General features: G+C 35.4%; 1 protein-coding gene across 2 annotated transcripts in view; it reads right to left on the reverse strand.

Annotated features, from left to right (window-relative positions):
* Positions 1 to 18,747, reverse strand: part of TUT7 (terminal uridylyl transferase 7) — a 31,464-nt gene continuing 12,717 nt past the window's right edge. For both annotated transcript variants that reach the window (XM_041399496.1, XM_041399495.1), the window contains exons 10-29: positions 18,542 to 18,661; positions 17,878 to 18,009; positions 16,917 to 17,097; positions 15,425 to 16,569; positions 15,149 to 15,299; positions 14,380 to 14,466; positions 13,401 to 13,501; positions 12,826 to 12,883; positions 12,019 to 12,122; positions 10,928 to 11,017; positions 10,725 to 10,838; positions 10,539 to 10,616; positions 9,140 to 9,317; positions 8,568 to 8,615; positions 8,358 to 8,449; positions 7,747 to 7,862; positions 4,780 to 5,099; positions 2,923 to 2,999; positions 2,703 to 2,766; positions 1 to 1,023 (exon numbers count right to left, since the gene is read on the reverse strand). In XM_041399496.1, coding sequence (XP_041255430.1) covers positions 956 to 1,023; positions 2,703 to 2,766; positions 2,923 to 2,999; positions 4,780 to 5,099; positions 7,747 to 7,862; positions 8,358 to 8,449; positions 8,568 to 8,615; positions 9,140 to 9,317; positions 10,539 to 10,616; positions 10,725 to 10,838; positions 10,928 to 11,017; positions 12,019 to 12,122; positions 12,826 to 12,883; positions 13,401 to 13,501; positions 14,380 to 14,466; positions 15,149 to 15,299; positions 15,425 to 16,569; positions 16,917 to 17,097; positions 17,878 to 18,009; positions 18,542 to 18,661 — 3,324 coding nt within the window. In that variant the 3' untranslated portion in view covers positions 1 to 955. The remainder of the gene's footprint in view (positions 1,024 to 2,702; positions 2,767 to 2,922; positions 3,000 to 4,779; positions 5,100 to 7,746; positions 7,863 to 8,357; positions 8,450 to 8,567; positions 8,616 to 9,139; positions 9,318 to 10,538; positions 10,617 to 10,724; positions 10,839 to 10,927; positions 11,018 to 12,018; positions 12,123 to 12,825; positions 12,884 to 13,400; positions 13,502 to 14,379; positions 14,467 to 15,148; positions 15,300 to 15,424; positions 16,570 to 16,916; positions 17,098 to 17,877; positions 18,010 to 18,541; positions 18,662 to 18,747) is intronic.

The raw sequence follows: 18,747 nt of genomic DNA on the forward strand, positions 1-18,747 counted from the left end.
TTTTCACTTTTTTTTTTTTAATTTATTTCAGATTCATAAATTAACAGTGGTTTCAATTTTAACACATAACGAATTATCTTCTGAACAAGATAAGATGGTACATTACCACCTCTGGAAGGACTTCAAGTAAAACTCAAGTTCGTACTACTAATGAATGTAAATTCTTGACTGGTACAAGGATCCTCTTCATATTCTATGAAAACAGACATGTATTTTTCCCCAGTTGCCAAATATAATACCTCTATTTCTTAAAGCATTTTTGTCTGTATCCCCAAGGCCTTGAAAAAGATTCTTAGCAGCAACAAAACAGGACTGACCTGTTATCTAGTCTTTCTTTCTTGAACACGAGCACAGCAGCAAATAAACTCCCATAAAGTCACAGAACAGAAAACAACCCCACAAAATCTCAGTGGCACTGCTTGTTCAGAGATTGTTTAACATATGATGACTAGTGCCTACATTTTTATTTCTCTGGAGAAATAGAAAAGAATATAGCAGTTTACAAACATCTCAAACACACAAGGATTCAGTAAACAATCAACATTAATAAATATCATTTGCTCCTTCAAAAGATTCATTTTTGAAGAAAATATAATTTATTTGGCTAGCACATAGTTTTAGTGCAGTTTAAAATGGTCAGGTGGAACAACAAAACCCTAAAAACAGTTCATTTTTAGTACCTGCCCTTTTCTAAATGCATAACCTAATAAACAAATACAAAACATAATGGCTTTCTATTAAAATGCTCAAACAATCTATTATAAAGAACAGGGGTCTGTATTAAAATCCACAGTTGCTTGTACTAGCAATCTAAAAGAAAACACCCATATTTTCATTGAACTTAAGCTGAAGGTTGTCTATGCTGCTGTCCTGCGAATTCATAGGCTTTAGCCAAAGACATTTCTTTTAAGTGAACGATGGGCCTGTGTTGCAATTTATCAGTGCTTAATATCCCTCATGATTCTTGCTGGGTCCTCTTCTGCGAGGCTTTTCCCTGAGTCATGTATTTATTGGAAAGGCTGCCTAAATTGGGGGGAAAAAAGCATAATGCTTTAAAAGGTATTATTTGTTGGGTTTTAAAAAACAAAACCAAACAAAAAAACCCACAAAAAAACCAGAAAGACATAAACCAACTGAAACAAAAAGACAGAAGAAAATTTCTGTCATGTCAAACTACAACGAAAGGACACACAGATCATCTTAACATCATTACCTGCCAAAGGACAGTAATTAGATAGTAAATAGACACAAAATTGAGAACTAGCATTTTCTTGAACTAAACACCTAATGGCAAACCACTCTGTGTTACAAAATCCCCAAACTTAAGATTTTTAAAAGCCTTCCAGCGAAAACAAAAAAATGTGTCTTGCTAACAAAAGATATGTCTTCCTAAAAAAACTGATAATTAAATTTGAGATACTTAATTGCAGTCAAGTTTTCAAAATTTTAGAAAATTTATTAGGTCCCCTCCAACTGCAGAGAGATTAGTGTATTATATACCCATGGTGCTGAAAGGTTTGCAGAGGTGCACTAGAAATTGTAATTTAAACAAAAGCAGCCGTTCTTTTAAAATCTTCATTGTACTCGCTAGTAAGCGTGTGAAATTGCTGTAAGGAAGCTACATTGCTAATCACACATTTAAGGCAAAACATTTCTGATTCAGAAAGAGTACATAAAGGCCTTTATAATGCACTCCCACTGCTACTTCTAAATGTAATTTTAACTCGGTTGCATTTTGTCAGCTCAGAGCAAGGATGTGGTTTGATAATCTCTAAGTTAGTTTATCATGTATAACTCTAGACAATTACTGCAAGAAACCCTCAAAGGAAAGCATTCCATGTTTTGTCCCTGAAGAATCAGAGAACCAACCCCATGTAAGCTGAAACAGAAGAGATTGATACAACTCCACCATACCATGCTGCAAAATAAATCCACCAGAGTCAAATGATATAAAGGCACAGAATTGTTATGCCCAAGTTTTGGTTCCAATACAAAACCCAAAATTTGTACACTTCTCCAGATTAAAAAAATAGGTGGCTTCAGCCTGTTCAATCTGTCACTGTATTCAGCAAATTAGCTAGTTTCTATAAGGACTGATGAAGAATCATACAATTATAGAACAATTTGGGTTAAAGGTCATTCAGTCCAACCCTCTTGCTGTGGGCAGGGGCATCTCCAACTACATCACGTTGCTCAGAGCCCCATCCAACCTCACCTTGGATGTTTTCAGGGGTGAAACATCGACCCCTAGGCAATCTGTGCCTGTATTTCACCATCCTTGTTGCAAAAAACTTTTCTTTAATCTAATGTAAATTGACCCTCTTTCTGTTTTAAACAATTACCCCTTACTATTGCAACAGTCCTTGCCAAAAAGTTTGTTCCCACCTTTCTTAAAGGCCCCCTTTTACAACTGAAAGACCACAGTAGTCTTCCCTGAAGCCTTCTTTTCTCTAAGCTGAACAACCCCAACCCTCTCAGCCTCTCCACAGGAAAAGTGCTCCATGCCTCTGATCATCTTTGGTGACCCTCTTCTGAACCGGCTCCAACAATTCCCTGTCCTCCCTGTGCTGGGACCCCAGAGCTGGATGCAGGGTTCCAGGTGGGCTCTCAGCAGAGCAGAGCAGAGGGGCAGAATCCCCTCCCTGGCCCTGCTGGCCAGGCTTTTAACCATAGTTTCTGAATTGAACTGAAGATATACAAACCTGACTGGGGACTCAAAAATACTTTTCCTTTTTGTTTCTTTTTTTCTTCATGCATAAGCACTCCCTATAAAAAACATACACATATAAATAAACCAACAAAACTGAAGTATTTAATTTCATAACAAAAGTTTTTCCTTGAAAGCTTAAGTAAAGCTTTTCCTAATTACTTTAAAACATATAAAAAGTAAAAGATGAAACCGAAGTGTCACTTGGTGTTTACCTGATTTAATCTACCAGCATGTTTGACAGCAGTGGGTAAAGAAGGGGACCCGCACAACACTTCTGGCTTTGAGCCATCTGAAAAAAATAATAAAAAGGAGTTGCTAATTGGAAACTAGTTTCCATTTCAGTTATCATTAAACAGAAAAGCACCAAAATATTTTCTATCTAGAACAAGAAAACTAAGAATGTAGGAAATTGTTATTTTCCTTAATTTTATGACATGGAAAACTTGCATAATATAGGAACATACATTTAAGCTAGGAACCTATAATAAATTAATCTTTGTATCCTCCTCCAAAATCAGCAGGAGACAGGGAACTTAGAATGAATGAAGGTAAGGTGGTAAGTGAAGTGTCTGCAGTCTCACAAAATGCACAATGCAGAGTGAAGTTTGAACTCTTTGATGCATTCGTTCGTAGTACTTTATTCAACTAGATAGAACACTTGAGACACGAAGCAAGCAGTAAAAGACAAAGCTCAGCCTACACCAATTCTTTCAAATTGAAATATATTAATTCCCAAAATACAGATACCAGATAAAAACACCTGTTGCAGAACTTACTTTTTTAGACATATATAGTATATATATATACTGTACAGCCTAAGTATAGCTCTCATGTGATGAATGCTAAATGTGATTGAATATGAAACAGTCAGGCATATTTCCCTTCACCTTAGCAGACTCAGTATCACAGCAAAAAGAATGGCTAGAAGAGAAGTTTAGTGAGACAAGGTCAAAGATGAAAAAACTCAAAAGTTAAATTTAGACTTGACATACACCTTCAGAAGGTCAGAAGCAGAATGAAATATGGTTTCAATTTTTCATCAACTTTTCTGTCCCTCCAGTACTTCTAGTAGTCTATCAAAGTAAGAATACTTCCAAATATATTCACAGTTTTTAATTTACTTGCACCATTTTCCTCCCTCTTCCAGTATTTTAACAAAGTCTTATGCTCTCTTCCACTAAATGCATCTGACTACGAAGAGTTTTCTGACTTAAGGCAGACTGGATATTTTTTCAAGTAGAGAAAAGCTGGTTGAAAAAATATAATTATATAAAAGACTCCAATCTGTTTCTTTAAGAGGTCAAGTCATGACTAATTTGTAAAACAAATTTTTTCCAGCCTGAACTTAAGTGCACCCAGGTTTACCTACAGGGAAAGAGTGATACTTTGTTCCTTTGGAAGCTAATTACACACACCACCTACCGTCTTAAGTCTCAGTTTTATCTTAGAAAGATATTCACAACACAAATAATGAGCGATCCATCATATTTGAAAAAAGACTTAGATGATTATATACCTTTGCTTAGCAGTATTTCATTCAAGTCTGTTAGTCAGGATCTGTAAGATGAACTTCTGTATCCCTTCAACTGCTGAGTTGTCAAAGACATTATTTCATTTTATTCACAAAACTCAAACTGAACAAATCTGTACACTTTTCATATTGATTTCAGGGTCGTACAGAATCATTCTGGTTGAGGTAATGTGAAGAGCTGTAACACTAGCTTTTGTTGCAATTATGATGAACTGGAAGAGAAGCTTCCGGTAATTTGAAATGTTGGCAAACTCATATATTGTGATGACAATGAAAGAAATTTCAACATATTTGATACTCATACCCTTTTTATTACAAGTATTTTATCTGCTAGGAGAAACCATGCCAAATCTCCCTGGATACAGCACATTTCTAAAAGGAAGGTGAGGATGAAGGGAAAATGATTAAATGTGACTACATTAAAAAAAAACCCCACATTTACATGATGCAAAAACCTTATCTGTTAGTCAATCATGTTAAAAATACAAAAAAAACCCATAAGTGTTATTTAAACTACTCAGCTTGATCAGTTGCATACCTGCAACTCCTTTATATTGTGGGCATTCCTTTTTAATATGACCTTCTCTTCCACAGATAAAACAACGTTTTTCTCTTACGTCTCTGTCTTCCGGGCGCTTCCACTTCTCTGCTGATTGCCTGGGAGTCTTTTCTCTTCCAGTTTCCACTATTACCCTTGCCAGTTTCCTCTTCTGAGGTGTACATAGGTGCAGCTTTCCCTCCTTGATTAAGTTCTCCTTTTCTGTTGGTTTATTCTGCATTTCTTTGTCCTCTTTGCTTTTTTTCTCCTTGATTTCTCCATACCTTTGTGTACCTTCATAATCACGACGCCGTCTTAGTCTGCAGGAGCAGAAAAGTGCTACAGAATTCAGAGGCCTTACATTTATACACACAGTCAATAAAAAAATCCAAACAGAAAACGCATGTGCTGTCCTTAGACAAAAAAATTCTTAGACAAAATAAAGTGAATTGCCATATTTTTCCTTTGACTCTTCCACCAAACAGTGCTCCACTTCATCACTCATGATAAGTATTTAATCATTTAATTTTACAATTAGATGATAATACAGTTCTAAATGCTAATAATGGTAACAAAAAATATAAGAACAACTGAAAATCTGACTACTCAAGTTGCATACAATGAAAGAAAAGAAACACCAAGCAAAATGCTAAAGAATTACAAAAAAATAGGGCTACAGTTCTGGGTTTTTTTCTATTTGTGCGACTCAACCAGAACTCAGTTCTTTCCTTCTGAAACTGCACATTCACTCTAAAAGTCTCTTCTGTTGAGAGAAGCTTCTAACAGTCTATGTGACTTAAAAGTCTAGTAGTGAAGAAACACTACCACTGTCAGACTTGGTTCATTTAACAACTTCATACATGACTAGAGAAGGAGACAGAAGTGAAACCTCCGAATCTGAAGATGACACCAGGCTCCTTTGGCAAGTTGGATGTATTGCTAATGGCTAGAAACTTGGAAAATACTTCACAAAACTGAATGGAAGGCAAAATAATGGCATGAGCTTCAAGGTGAGCTTTTTTTAAAAAAAAGGCATAAAAGGAACTATAAGCTGGTCAGTCTCACCTCTGCCTGGTAAGATCATGGAACAGATCCTCCTGAAAACTATGCTAAGGCAAGTGGAAAACAGCGAGGCAACTGGTGACAGCCAACATGCCTTTGCTAAGAGCAAATCATGCCTCACAAATCTGGTAGCTTTCTATAAATAAGGGTTACAGAAATGGTGGGTAAAGAAAGTCACTGACATCATGTACCTGGACTTCTGCAAAGCATCTGACACTGTCTTACACAACATCCTTGTCTACAAAATGGAAAAACATGGATTTGATAGGTGGACCACTCAGTAGATATGGAATTGGCTGGATAGTTTCACTTCAAGCATTGTGGTCAATGTCTTGATGTCTGTGTCAACACCAGTGATGAGTGGTACTCTTCGGGGGTCTGTTCTGGGACCAATATTATTTAATATCTTTGTTAGGGACACAGGCAAATAGATTTAAGTGCACACTCAGCAAGTTTTTGGATGACCAAGATTAGCTTTAAACAGATACAGGAAAGCACTGTTTCACATATCAGTCAGAACACTTATGGAAATGGTTGCCATAGAAGACTGCTAAGGACACCCAAGAGAATCAGGTTCATGGGAAAAAAACCCCAAACCTTAATGGACAAAATCATAAAGAAATCCAGTCCACAAATGAGCATTAGCAGAGCAGGGCAGGTATGTGCTCTAACATCTCTTTTATGCAGCAACTACAGATGCTGAGGGAATGCATGAGAAGAGACTACAAAAACCAACTAGTTTTCCCTTCACAGACAGCACTCCCTTTTGCAATAAATGGCTGAACAGAGGATTCAAATGTATCAGTGGTCTTACCCCACAGGGCATTTCTGTTCTTAGATGCACAATCTCATTTTCTTTTCCTCTAATGATGTATAGAACATAGCTGAGTATATGCAATGAGCTGGTATTTCACTTCAGAATGCAAGATTAAAAATCCATAGATCTAAGACAGCAGTTTGGACTTTCACCATTCTTTAATAAACTTCAGCATTCTTTAATTTCAAACTATCATCAGTTACTGTGCTTGTGATTGCTAAAGCTGAGTAAACTTCCAAATTAACAGAATGAAAAATTTAAGATCACAAATCTCTAATGTGTAGCGGAACTGCCACTTCATCCAACAGGATGCTAGTAGCTTTTTTTTTTACTTAGTTACAGGAAAGTGCAAATGATTTTAAATGACAGCTTTTAACATAAGTAAATTCTAAACAATGGTTAGATTTTTCCATCTACCTTACAAGTGAGCATAAAAGTTTAAGATCTCACTCTTTTTTAGACATGAAGTCTTTAAAGAACTTTGTCTTAACTAAAATCAAAATTAAAGGATAAGTTTTAAGTTTCATAACAGGAGGAGCGGCAAAAGCCATGTAGCCATTCATCTGTTGCAAGAGAGTGGTTGAATATTGGACTTGACTACTCAGGAACAAGAAGCATTCTCTTGGATGTAAAACAGGACATTGTTCTCATATATGTGTGCTTATGAAAAATAATGCTGTGACATTCTTGCCTTGCTTTTGATAGGAATTGCACGATTCTGTGAACTTGACAAAATCACATCTTGCTAGGAGCAGCAAAATTCTGGTAGTAGAAGATATTCAATAAATAATAATACAGAATGTATCCATGAGGACTTTTCACAGCACACAGTCACTGAGCTCTGCTGAATATTTAGATTCTCTGACTACTCCTTTCCTGTAAAAGGAAGTGGAGAGTCAGTATTGATACTTGAACAGTTCTGCAGCAGCACTATCCACCACTGCCAAAAGAGGAATTGATACATTTTAAATTTAATTCAGGTTATGAAATAACTTGTAGCATGTACACATTTTGCTTTAGCATTACTATCCTAACCTTTCCTAAACAAACCTAAGGAAAAAAGATACAGACACCAATACTATACTCACTTTCGTCTCATGGGACAATCTTTCATGAAATGGCCAATTTTACCACAAGTTCTGCAGCATCTGTCATTTGGTGCCAATTCTCCTTCTGTTAGAACCTCAGGATCAAAAAAGTACTCCTGTAGGAGAAATCATATATTTAAAATGAAAATCCAAACACCTGGAAACCAGGACAGATACAAAAGTGTCAAAACAGCAGTAAGAGTAACAGAAAGGAATACTCTTGGGGTCTGTAGCTGAACCCTGAAAGACCTAATGAATTAAATAGCCACTGATCTCTTCTTTGACAGGCAGCCTACTCACCATCAGGTCTGCACACTATTATAAAACTGCAGTTTTAAGAAAGGTTAAGGTGGTATTGATTTGGATCAAAATACATAAATCTGTACAATGAAACTCTGACTTGACTAGCATTCTGCATACAAAAATATTTTACATGCAGGTAACATCAAAACAGTACTCAGTGGTAACCCCCACAATTTTTAGATTAGTGTGAAAGTTTAAGAGAAAGAGTTTACAGTGAGTGTAGCCATAGTCCTGCAAAGGCAAAGAGCAAAGGCTCTTTGGCTTATACGCCAAAGAGCTCACACATACTCCTCTTAGAAGGAACTCACCATTTTTGATGGGTATTCTTTAGGAAATGTTTTTACAGGGGTACCAAATACCCTTCTGCCATTGATAAAAGCCTTCATTATAAAATTTGTCACTGTGGAAGAAAAAAAACCCCAAACTGAAGTCATCATTTAAATATCAAGCTAGAATGTAAAACAGCATCCAAGACAAGATCGTCAACTTTTTAACTGAAATCGTTAAAAGAAACTTACTTTTTCTTGACAATCCAGCTCCAAGATTGTGGTTCAAATCAAAGGGATCTGTAGAAAATAACATGACAGGCATTCCTCAATGTGCAGACAAAAGAGGACAAATTCTTTCCATGAAAATGAAATGGGCCAGAAAACAAGTTACAGATTATTTCTAAAATATGTCACTGCATTTTCTCTGTCAGAGATCACAATAATAAACAGTAATCATAAAGAGTTGAATCATTTCAGGTAATACTGGCTCAGCTAAACCTAGTATTTTTGAGAACACCTCAATTGCATTATACCTTATTTCTTTGCCAAAGGATTTTATTAAATCTATTTTTCTGCCATTTACTTCCTTTCCTAATGAAAAGTGTGAAGTTTGCTTTGCAACTTCTTTTCAGTAGCCAAAAAACCCCTTCAGAATATTGTTTAGCACGACTGAAACTCAATGGCAATTTTGAGATGCGTGCAAAACATGGGCATTTAACAATTTATAATCTAGTAACAGAAAAATAAATAAGCCTTGTGAAAAAAGCAAAATTTTCATGTTAAAGAAATTCTGTATATTCCGGTATTTTATACGGTTTTACCTTCAATTACAATATACTTGGAGGTCCACTGCTTCTTGAAAGTTGTAAGCAGATTTTTTCTCCTGATGCAGATGACGTGCTCTTTAAAATCAAATTCTTCTGTGTAGAATCGGAGAAGTCCCAGCCACAACTGCCCAGCAGATTCAGTGTTCTTCCCATAGTCTGGCCAAACAACTGACTAAAATGACAAAATTACTGTTACATTCAGTACTTACAATTAAGCATTTTCTTGATTTCCATAATATATTTTCACCATTTGTTTTACACAGAAAAATAACAGAGTTACACTAGAATACTTCCTTTCATAATTTATACTCATAATCCAATATTGATTTTAAACAGTATATTTTTTGTCCATTAACAACCTAAGTGGACAATTAATAGAACTTCTGGCACTAGGTCTTCTTCTTAAGAAAATAATTTATCAATTCACTTTATAAAGTGAATACCACCACTGCATAAAACAAAATTATTCAAGGGAATTAATCAGATATGACCAGACATACAGATGGTAGCAGTTATCTTCATACAGAGAGACAAAGAACAATTAATCATCCTTAACAGCTTAAAATAATTTTGTGATCTATTTTGTCAGATTTTGGAGTTTATTTTTTCACAGATGAATTATGACCAACCATATTCTAAAAGCTTTACAACACAAGAATGGGATTTTCAAAACAGGAGCTACTCCACTTCCATTCCTGCATTTGTTCTGGATATAATTAACTTTGTTCTCAGTAGCTGGTATAGTCTGTGTTGTGTATTTAGCATAAGAATAATGCTGATCACATTGATAACCCACTAATATTTTAGCTGCAGCTCAGTAGTACCCACACTGAAGCCAAGGACTCTCCAGTTTACCAGCCAGCAGATGCACAAAAAGCCAGGAGGGAGCACTGCCAGGGCAGCTGACCCAAAATGGCCAAAGGGATATTCCATACCATATGCATGAACTCAGGGGAAGTGGCCAGGAGGTACTTACTGCTGCTGAGGGATGGGCATCAGTCAGCAGCTGCTGAGCACTTGTATTGGGCATCTCTTGTTTCTCTTATGTTTTAGTCCACTCTCTCTTTTAATTACTACCATTATTACTACTGCTGCTGCTACTATTATTATTAACATCATTGTAACAATTAAAAGTATGAGAACTATTATTTTATTTTGTTTCAATTAATTAAGTGTTTTTATTCCAACCCACAAATTTTACTTTTTTTTTTTTATTTAGCCTTCCCACCAGGGATGGGGCTGGGGGAATGAGAGAGAGGCTGTGTGGTGCTTAATTGCCAGCTGGGGTTAAACCACAAAAGTCAACCTCTATATTTGGGAACACTGTCTTTAGAAGGAATTTCTATTCATTTGCCAAGCTACAGGTAACATTCCATTAGCCTGATTTACTCACCAACTCCTCTATCTTATCAAAGAAATACACATTCCAGCCATCAACCAAAATTTCAGGCTTTTTTGCTTCTTTGTAGATCTGAAAGAGTAGTATTAAAACTCATTAGAAGAGCCTTTCATATTCAGCACTGACATTCTTCTGATCAATACCATGTACAGTTATTAATTTGTTTCTGATATATCGTACCTCTTGAAGAACAGGGATGACTGGTGGATTTCTCTGTTGAAGGAAATAAAGCACCATAAGAGTATATGCATAAGATGACAGGCTACCTCGAGATGCATCTCCAATGTCACATATCTAGAAAAACAAACATGATTTTTATCTTTCATGGTGATCATTCCTTGCTGCAGGAACTACTGCTTCTAGAATGCCTGAAACATACTTACCTTTGTGAAGACTTTCATTGTGTAACACAGATATTTTACTCTAGGATCAATAGCTGCATATGATGACAGAAGTCTGGTGTTATGCAAGGCCTACAAAAGTAAGAAAGTCATGTAGAAATAAAAAAGCTCTGAAGTCATGAAGAAAATAAACTGAAAAATGAAAAAGAAGAACTAAGTTGTGTCCTCAAGAAATGCACATGTGAAGCCCTGCATAGCAGGAATATATATAGAGAAAGGAAGCACTCCACAATGAGGTTATCATCTGCTCTTTTAAAAGTCAAGCAACTTCCTTAATCTGTATGGAAGTGGTACAAAGCAGCATTCACAGAACAATACTTCAAAACAAGAAGCATTAATCTCCTACTACATTTTCAAAATATTTGGTAGAAGGTAACTACTGGAACTCAGAGATTTCAGTCCAGATCTTTAAGAGCTACCAATGGACACGTATGAATGCATAACTTCACGGAGAACATTTTCACACTTAGTGGTTGAGGTATTCTCCTCAAGACTCCCCTTGAGTCCATAAAAAACCTTCAGAAAGCTTAAAAATTGCCTCTATGACTTAACTTTCCTTTGTTGTTTCACGGAACAGGGACTTGAAAATTAAGACACTGAAATAAACTAAATCTGTTTTTAAAATGTTTGGCCAAGAACACATGATTTTTAAAAATTTTTTTTTTACATTCTAATATGTTACACTTCAGGCAAGCTGGGTTCACAATCACTATTTCAGGTCTCAAGCCTAGGCAAGAGCCATGATGGTAAGAGGAGTCTAAGAAATCTGAAGTTATTTTATTTTTACTCTCATTTGAGAAAGACTTACAATACTTAAACCACTGTTTCTTACTATTACTGAAGAACTAATAGATTTTCTTAGGAAAGTGACAACTCTGAGGTCACAACTGTGCCGCTGACTCACTCATAGTCAAACAATCAAAACCAAAAAGGTTTCTTTGAAACATAAAACTGCCACAGGTAATTGGAAACAGTTGCTTTTTGAACCTCACCCAAACAATCATATCAGTCTCAAAATACAGATTCTTAGGTTTTTGTTACACAATATAAAATAAAAAAGGAGATAACCTTACCAGAGTATTATATAAACTGATGTCTACTTCAAGACCACTTCTGACATGGAAAAATTTGACAATTGGGACTTTAGCAGTTGTTATAGGCAAGACATTTCTTAAACCTAGGATGAAATGTTTTATTACTGGATGGCTACAATACAATCCTACACAGTATCACTTAATTTCCAACTGTAGCCAAAAGGCTACAAAATAAAATCTTAGTTGACACCAAATTTGTATTTCAGTTATGTTTTGACACTGATTTTAGAAATTTGTCAAACATGATCAATCTGATAAACAGTTATACAAATGTATGTTTAGCCCCCTCAAAAAAATAAATAGCAGTCTAAATACGAGTATAGAAATTCTTTATAGCGAAATAAGCTTAAGACATAAATGACAGTTCATTACAACCAAAATGAGCACTATAAAAATCATTATTTCTTCTAGAAAAAAACTAGGATTCCCATTGCAGACTTGTATCAGAATATCTTTTACTATCAACTTCCAATGCACTGAACATAAAAATACATAATTATTAAACTGAAGCCTCAAGTCTTAAATCATTCTTATGTGTGTAAGTTATAAACATACTATCTGTCCAGATCAGATGTGGTCCAATAATATTATAACCTTCAATAACTATATATACAAACAAAAAGAAATCCAAACGTTCAAAACATTCAACCTCACTCTTACTAACATAACCTCTTTTATGTTCGTTGTATCTTAATGATTTTCAGCTACAGTGTCCCAGAACACTGTTACTACAGCAAATGAAGTAACAAAACCAGAATCACTTATTTTAATTTTCCAGAAAATTACCTGACTGTTTCTTGAGAACTTTCGCTAAATCTTCAATGATTCTGATGCAATCAAGTCCCTAAGACATTAAGAAAAAAAGCTGAAAGATGTATCTGCTGCAAGTATTTTAGGCAAACCTTTTATTATGTACCATTAAGCTTAAAGCTGTATAATCCAATGTTTTATGTTATACAGAATTATGTGAATACAAGAAATAGTTTCAAAATAGCATATGTAAAATCAACTGCTGATAATATAATAAAGGAAACCTTTTAAAGCTGATATTAGGTATGAAAGGAGACTGATGTACTCTTCCATTGTTTCCCATTCTGAGTTGCTTATGCAATCAAGAATGTTACTTATCTGCACAAATAAAGTTAGAAATTCAGAATTCCAGAGAAAATTGGCTACTTTTTTCTTATATTCACCCCTAGGGCAACAGTAAACATCCCCAAAATAATCTGCCTTAGTGGTACCTTAGTATTTCCTTCTAATATTAAAAGCATTTTTAAAATAATGAATTTGTTATGCTAGATACACAATATAAGAAAATTCTGCATTTGTTTAACCATAAAACCAAAATCTTCTCAACCTACCTCAGCAGTTTCAAGACCATCTATTGTCATACAGATATCAAGATCACTTTGTTTGAAGCCAAAGCCATTTTTTGAGGAGCCAAACAAATCGAGCTTGGTTCCTGTAAGGCATGGGTTGTATTACAGCCATATATCAACAAAAAATATAAAATTATATATAACATAGAATCTCAAAATGTATGTAGCTGCAAACCACTGCATGTCTTCTAATACAGGCAGGAAAACACCATTGTATTTCTGTAGTTCATTAAAACTTTCTGATCAACTTTGCTTATGAGAAAAGAATGTCTACTATTACTGATTCAAATAAGCAGCCTGACAAATCCAGAAACAAGTTAGGTTTTCCAGTAATTAAATCATCAGCATGCAGGTTCAAGCTGACACCTGACTGAAAAATGGTTTGTACAGAGATCCTCAGGGTGAGGGATATACCTGGCTCCAGCCAAAAAAATCTTTTTCTAATTTTAAAAGACCATGAACTGTTGTCCAGGTGTTACAGGCAAGAACTCCAGAAACAAACAAAGGAAAAAAAAAATCAAATGCCTAGGTTCTGTGAATAGGCCAGATGTTGTGCCTATATTTTAAAATATTCCAAGCCTAGTAAATTTCAGTAGAAAGTACTAAAAAAACCTTGTTATTTGTAGGCGCAGTTACAAAAATAAGTCTGATTAATAAATAAAGTTAAAATAAGAAATGTAAAACTATTCCACTTCTGCTTTGATTGTTTCTTTGTTAACTTGTCATTGTTCCTTCCTACTAATGTGTGCTATATATGAATACATAAAAAATTCCAAATTTAAAAAAAGCTTAAAAGACTTGGAACAAAAATTAATGTAATGAAGTATTCCAATGCTGAGCAACAATATGGGTTAAATATTCAAAACTAAAGTGTTTATTACACTGAAGTTACGTTTTCTTGGAAAACACTCCACTATGAACAATCAAAAATATAACTATAAAGTTAGAATGGCCTTATTACCTGGGAAATCCTGTCTGATGAAGATTTCTAAGCTTTGTCTTATATGTTCCCGAGCGTGATCTTCTACTATATTTGGAGCAAAATCATCTTTAAAAAAGAAGAAAAAATGACAACAGTTTAGGTAACTGCTCTTTAGGAAGAGCAAAGACTCAAGTGAAAATAGAGAGGGGTTTACAGTGGGGCAAGGGAAGGGAAAGAGAAAGAGAAAATTTACATGTGAAGGAAAGAAAGCAAGGATGAAGTAGAAGAGAAATACCTGCTCAAAGAAAAACATTAATTAGACAAACAATGCATTTTGTCTGGTCAGAAATGGCGAGAGAGAAAGGAGGAAAGTTGGGTCACTCTGAAAAGAACAAAAGTGGAGAAATGTTACAAAATGATATTTTGACACTATTTTTCCTAGAATACTCAAGTCTTTTTTTTATGAAAACTACAAGTTAAGGAACAGTTAACATAATTCAATTTAGACAAATACAAAAGTATCAGTCAAAAACTCCACCCAAAATTCTCGGAAAAATCTATTTTCTTGTATGAGTAATCAACCAGCCAGTTGGAAGAAAAATCTAAACACTTTCTAGTTCTCGAGATAAAAACTACTCAGCAGTTCTGTAAGAACCATTATCATTAAGCCAAATCGTAGAATTGTATCTAAGAGTTGGAGCCAATGTAGCAAATAAACTGTCACCTTATAACATCATTAGTCTGTGGGTATTACTGGTTTTTTTCAGATTCTTTTTTTATGGCACAATATTCAAAGGAAAAAACTTACGGTAACACTGGACACAAACTTGATCTAGAATAACTGAAAACTTGGGTGGCAGTGGTGGCAGTGGGTCAAGCTCAATTTTCTTGAAGTCTTCTGGACAATCATTCTTTAAATGACCTTCCCGTTTGCACAAGCTACATACTACTGTAGGAGACTGCATGAACAAAAAGCAGGATTAGTTTTAAAAACTACAGTACTTTAATAAATTGGAGCAACACTTTCATATAACTTCTAACAGAACACAAGCAATATGTTTATGTTCTGATACAGCTTGCTTACCTTGCCCTTTGTAAATGCTTGTTTACTGAATTCATAAAAAAGTTCAGATTCTAAGCACTGTTCAACTGCTGTGCTCTCTTCAGAATGGCTTCCCTTCTCAGTAAGATATTCTTGACTCAAATTGCTTCTCAGAGGTCCAGCTACACTTTCTTTGAATTGTTTGTTTTCATATTTACTGGAGGTGGAAAAATCGTCTTCCTCTGACAGCACATCATCATCTCCAGATCCAGTACAGGTGTTATCTAGTTCACCTCCAGCTCTAATGGCAGCACTGCATTCTCTCGGATTTAGAAGAGTTGGTGCTTCCTCTTCTTCCTCTTCATCATCTGAGTTAATCATTTGGGATATCTGACCCTGTGCTGAACACAGGAATTTTTGTGGGGACTCATCCAGTTCATCAGTACCTTCAGTGCTACTATACTCATCAATGTCAATCTTATTATCTGTTATACCACTGCACTCCAAGCCACATTCATCACTCTCTGTAAGTGCAGTGTGTTGAAAACCTTCTAAGTCTGAAATCCTACATGTCTCTACTTCATGCTCATTCACCATAACAGGGAGTTCTCCACTGTCACTGTCTTCATCAATTGTCTGCTCAGCAGCCAAAACAGTATCCCACGGTCTTTTTTGTTGTTCATGTTCTTCCTCTTCCTCCTCTTCTTCATCTTCATTTTCACTCTCTGTCTCTTCACAACTAGGTTTAAAATCCTCATTATCTCCAGAAATAACTTCCTCAATTACACAGTCTGAATCTTCATGGGTAATTCCCAGATGACTTATATCATCAGCCAGTTCTTCTTCTGTCAAACTTTCTGAGCCATCACACAGTTTTGAAGGACCAATTTTATGTTCCTTGGGAATATGTGTATCCTCTGTTATGCTATCTTCTACTATGGCTGTGTTTGTTCTACCTTCCAAGTTTTGCAAGTCAGAATCTTCATGCTTTATAGCATCTTTTCCATGGTCCAGCATTTGGGATTTCTCCTCGTTTGCATTTGAAGAGGGTATTTTGCTCCATTTTGCACTTTTTTTGTGAGGCAAGGCAAAATACTTATAAGTTGCTCTCAGACAGTGAAGAACATACACATACACTAGCTGACTGTTCAGAGATCTTGCCACATTCCTTTTGATTGAATACGGGTCTAGTAGAAAGAAGAAGTGAGCCAGCAGTGAAAGAGTTAATTTCTTAAAAAAATAATAATACACTTACATCCTTACAGATTCTGAATTGCTTGTAACTCTTAAACATTGTGTAAGGACACAAGATCTACAAATTGTGCTGAATACAATTTTTAGTTCACTTAATTATTTCTGATAATGTTAAAAATAAAGCCCAATAGAAATATCAAATTGATTAAAAAAATACTACTATAACCAGTCCAATATTAAAAATTTCTAAGTTGTAACAGCCAATATTAACAGCCAAGTCAGCACCTTATAAAAATTTAAGTTACAGTTCTTCGAAGTTTGTTAAGAGATATTTATATACCTTCCACAGCAATGCGCTTTTTAGGCCAGTCCTTTAATTCACGAGACACTGGTTCCTTGAGTCGTATGCTAATAACCAAATCAGCCATATTGAACTCCAAAGCATAGAAACGAAGCAGTTCAAGCCAGAGCTGACCAACAGGTGCTGAACACAGCTGACCTACATCAAATACTAAAGGAACCTGTCAATTACAGAAGAAAACCTTAAACAATATGTAGTACACAAGCATTTAACTGTTTAACTGCTACTCTTCCTTTATGTTGTCTGTAATCTAGTGTGGCAGAATTTATCATTGGTTCTCGACTTGCAACTGCAATAAAAGCCACAATTAAAAAGTTGGAAGATACAGTATAAATGTATATACAAAAATCTTTCAAAATGAAAGAATGCAGCAATGGTAAAGAGTAGCATCAGTGATTAATAACAATTGCTTCTTTAAGTGTTTATGTTGCAATTTATAAATTTCAAAGAAAAACACGTATCTCATGTCATAGGCCAGAATGGATCATACAGCCTATTTTTCAGCCCAGTCTAGGCTGAACTGTTAACTCTCACAACATGCAGTCATATGTTTCTTAAAAAGTTGTTTTGCACAAACTTTGTTTCTTACAAAGTTATGATAGGAATAATTTGTAAGAACAGCTCCAAGCAAAGAGAAAGTATTTTTCATATGCTTAATCTAATTCCAAGATAAAACTACTCCAGCTCTGTAAACCACATTCTCCCCAACAGATTAAAATTCAGGGTCTTATCGAAGAGTTTGAAATTATATCTATTTTCCTGCCAGCTCCTTAGCACCAAGAGCTGAGCACAACAGACCTTGAAGCAAGCAGCCATCCAATCTCTTAGTTCCGCTAATGGTTTTGAAACATAAGCACAGAACTGAAATAGAAGATTGTTCTTTTTTGAGAACAGCAATGTCTGCTAGACTACTACAGAAACAAATTTATAAGTTTCACACCTTGCCCCTTCTAGGGGAAGTTTCTTGTGGCAAATCAGAATCATCAGTGGAGTTATGCTCCCAAACCGCAGCATCATTCTTGACTTCTCTCAGATGAAAATTAGTTAATTTGTTTAATGAGAATCCTCCAATCTAGAGGAAACAGAAAAAGAAACAGAGTGAAACATCACATGAAGTTTAAATTTTAGTCCCCACACTGCAGCAGACTGAAGTTTAAAAACAACTGTTCCACATCTAGAATATGCCCCAACCTTTATCTCTCTTGTCCTGATACCTCTCTGTTTTTTGGAGAATTAAATGGCAAATTCCAATACATTGTTTTGGGATGTAGCTATGTGGATTGAGTTCTCAACAGTCTGGAGAAAAGGTGAAAAAAATGAAGAAGTAAATTGTTGCAAAATGCATTATTCAATGCCCACCTCCCCTTATTCACAGAACCAGCAACAGAGCACTTACTTCAGTGACTAGGATTGTGAAATGCAACCTTACAGCTAGGCATACTAAAGTTAAGTGTAGTCATTGAATGATGATGAATTCACATCCCTAATTTTCAAGAAATGGTTCGCTTATGGCTTGCTCAGAGTAGCATAAAGCTGACAGATTATATAACACCACAAGCAAGTGGTCCTCTCATTTATGCTACTCAATGTATTAATACGCATACCCATGATCCCAAATAGACTGGCAGAAGAGGCTCTTTCCTCTGTTGTAGAAAGAAAATAACCATTAAAGCGAACACATAAGGTGACAAGCCTCCCTCTTCAGGACGATCAACACAGCATAACTGTAAAAACAAATTGTGCAGCCATTAAAGCTTCAAGTAATACTAAAAAATTTTTGTTTTAATTACTGTTCAGAAGTCCCACTGAA

This window comes from Onychostruthus taczanowskii, unplaced genomic scaffold (assembly GCF_017590055.1).
Source record: "Onychostruthus taczanowskii isolate IOZ18803 unplaced genomic scaffold, ASM1759005v1 scaffold161, whole genome shotgun sequence".
Lineage (NCBI taxonomy): Eukaryota > Metazoa > Chordata > Aves > Passeriformes > Passeridae > Onychostruthus > Onychostruthus taczanowskii.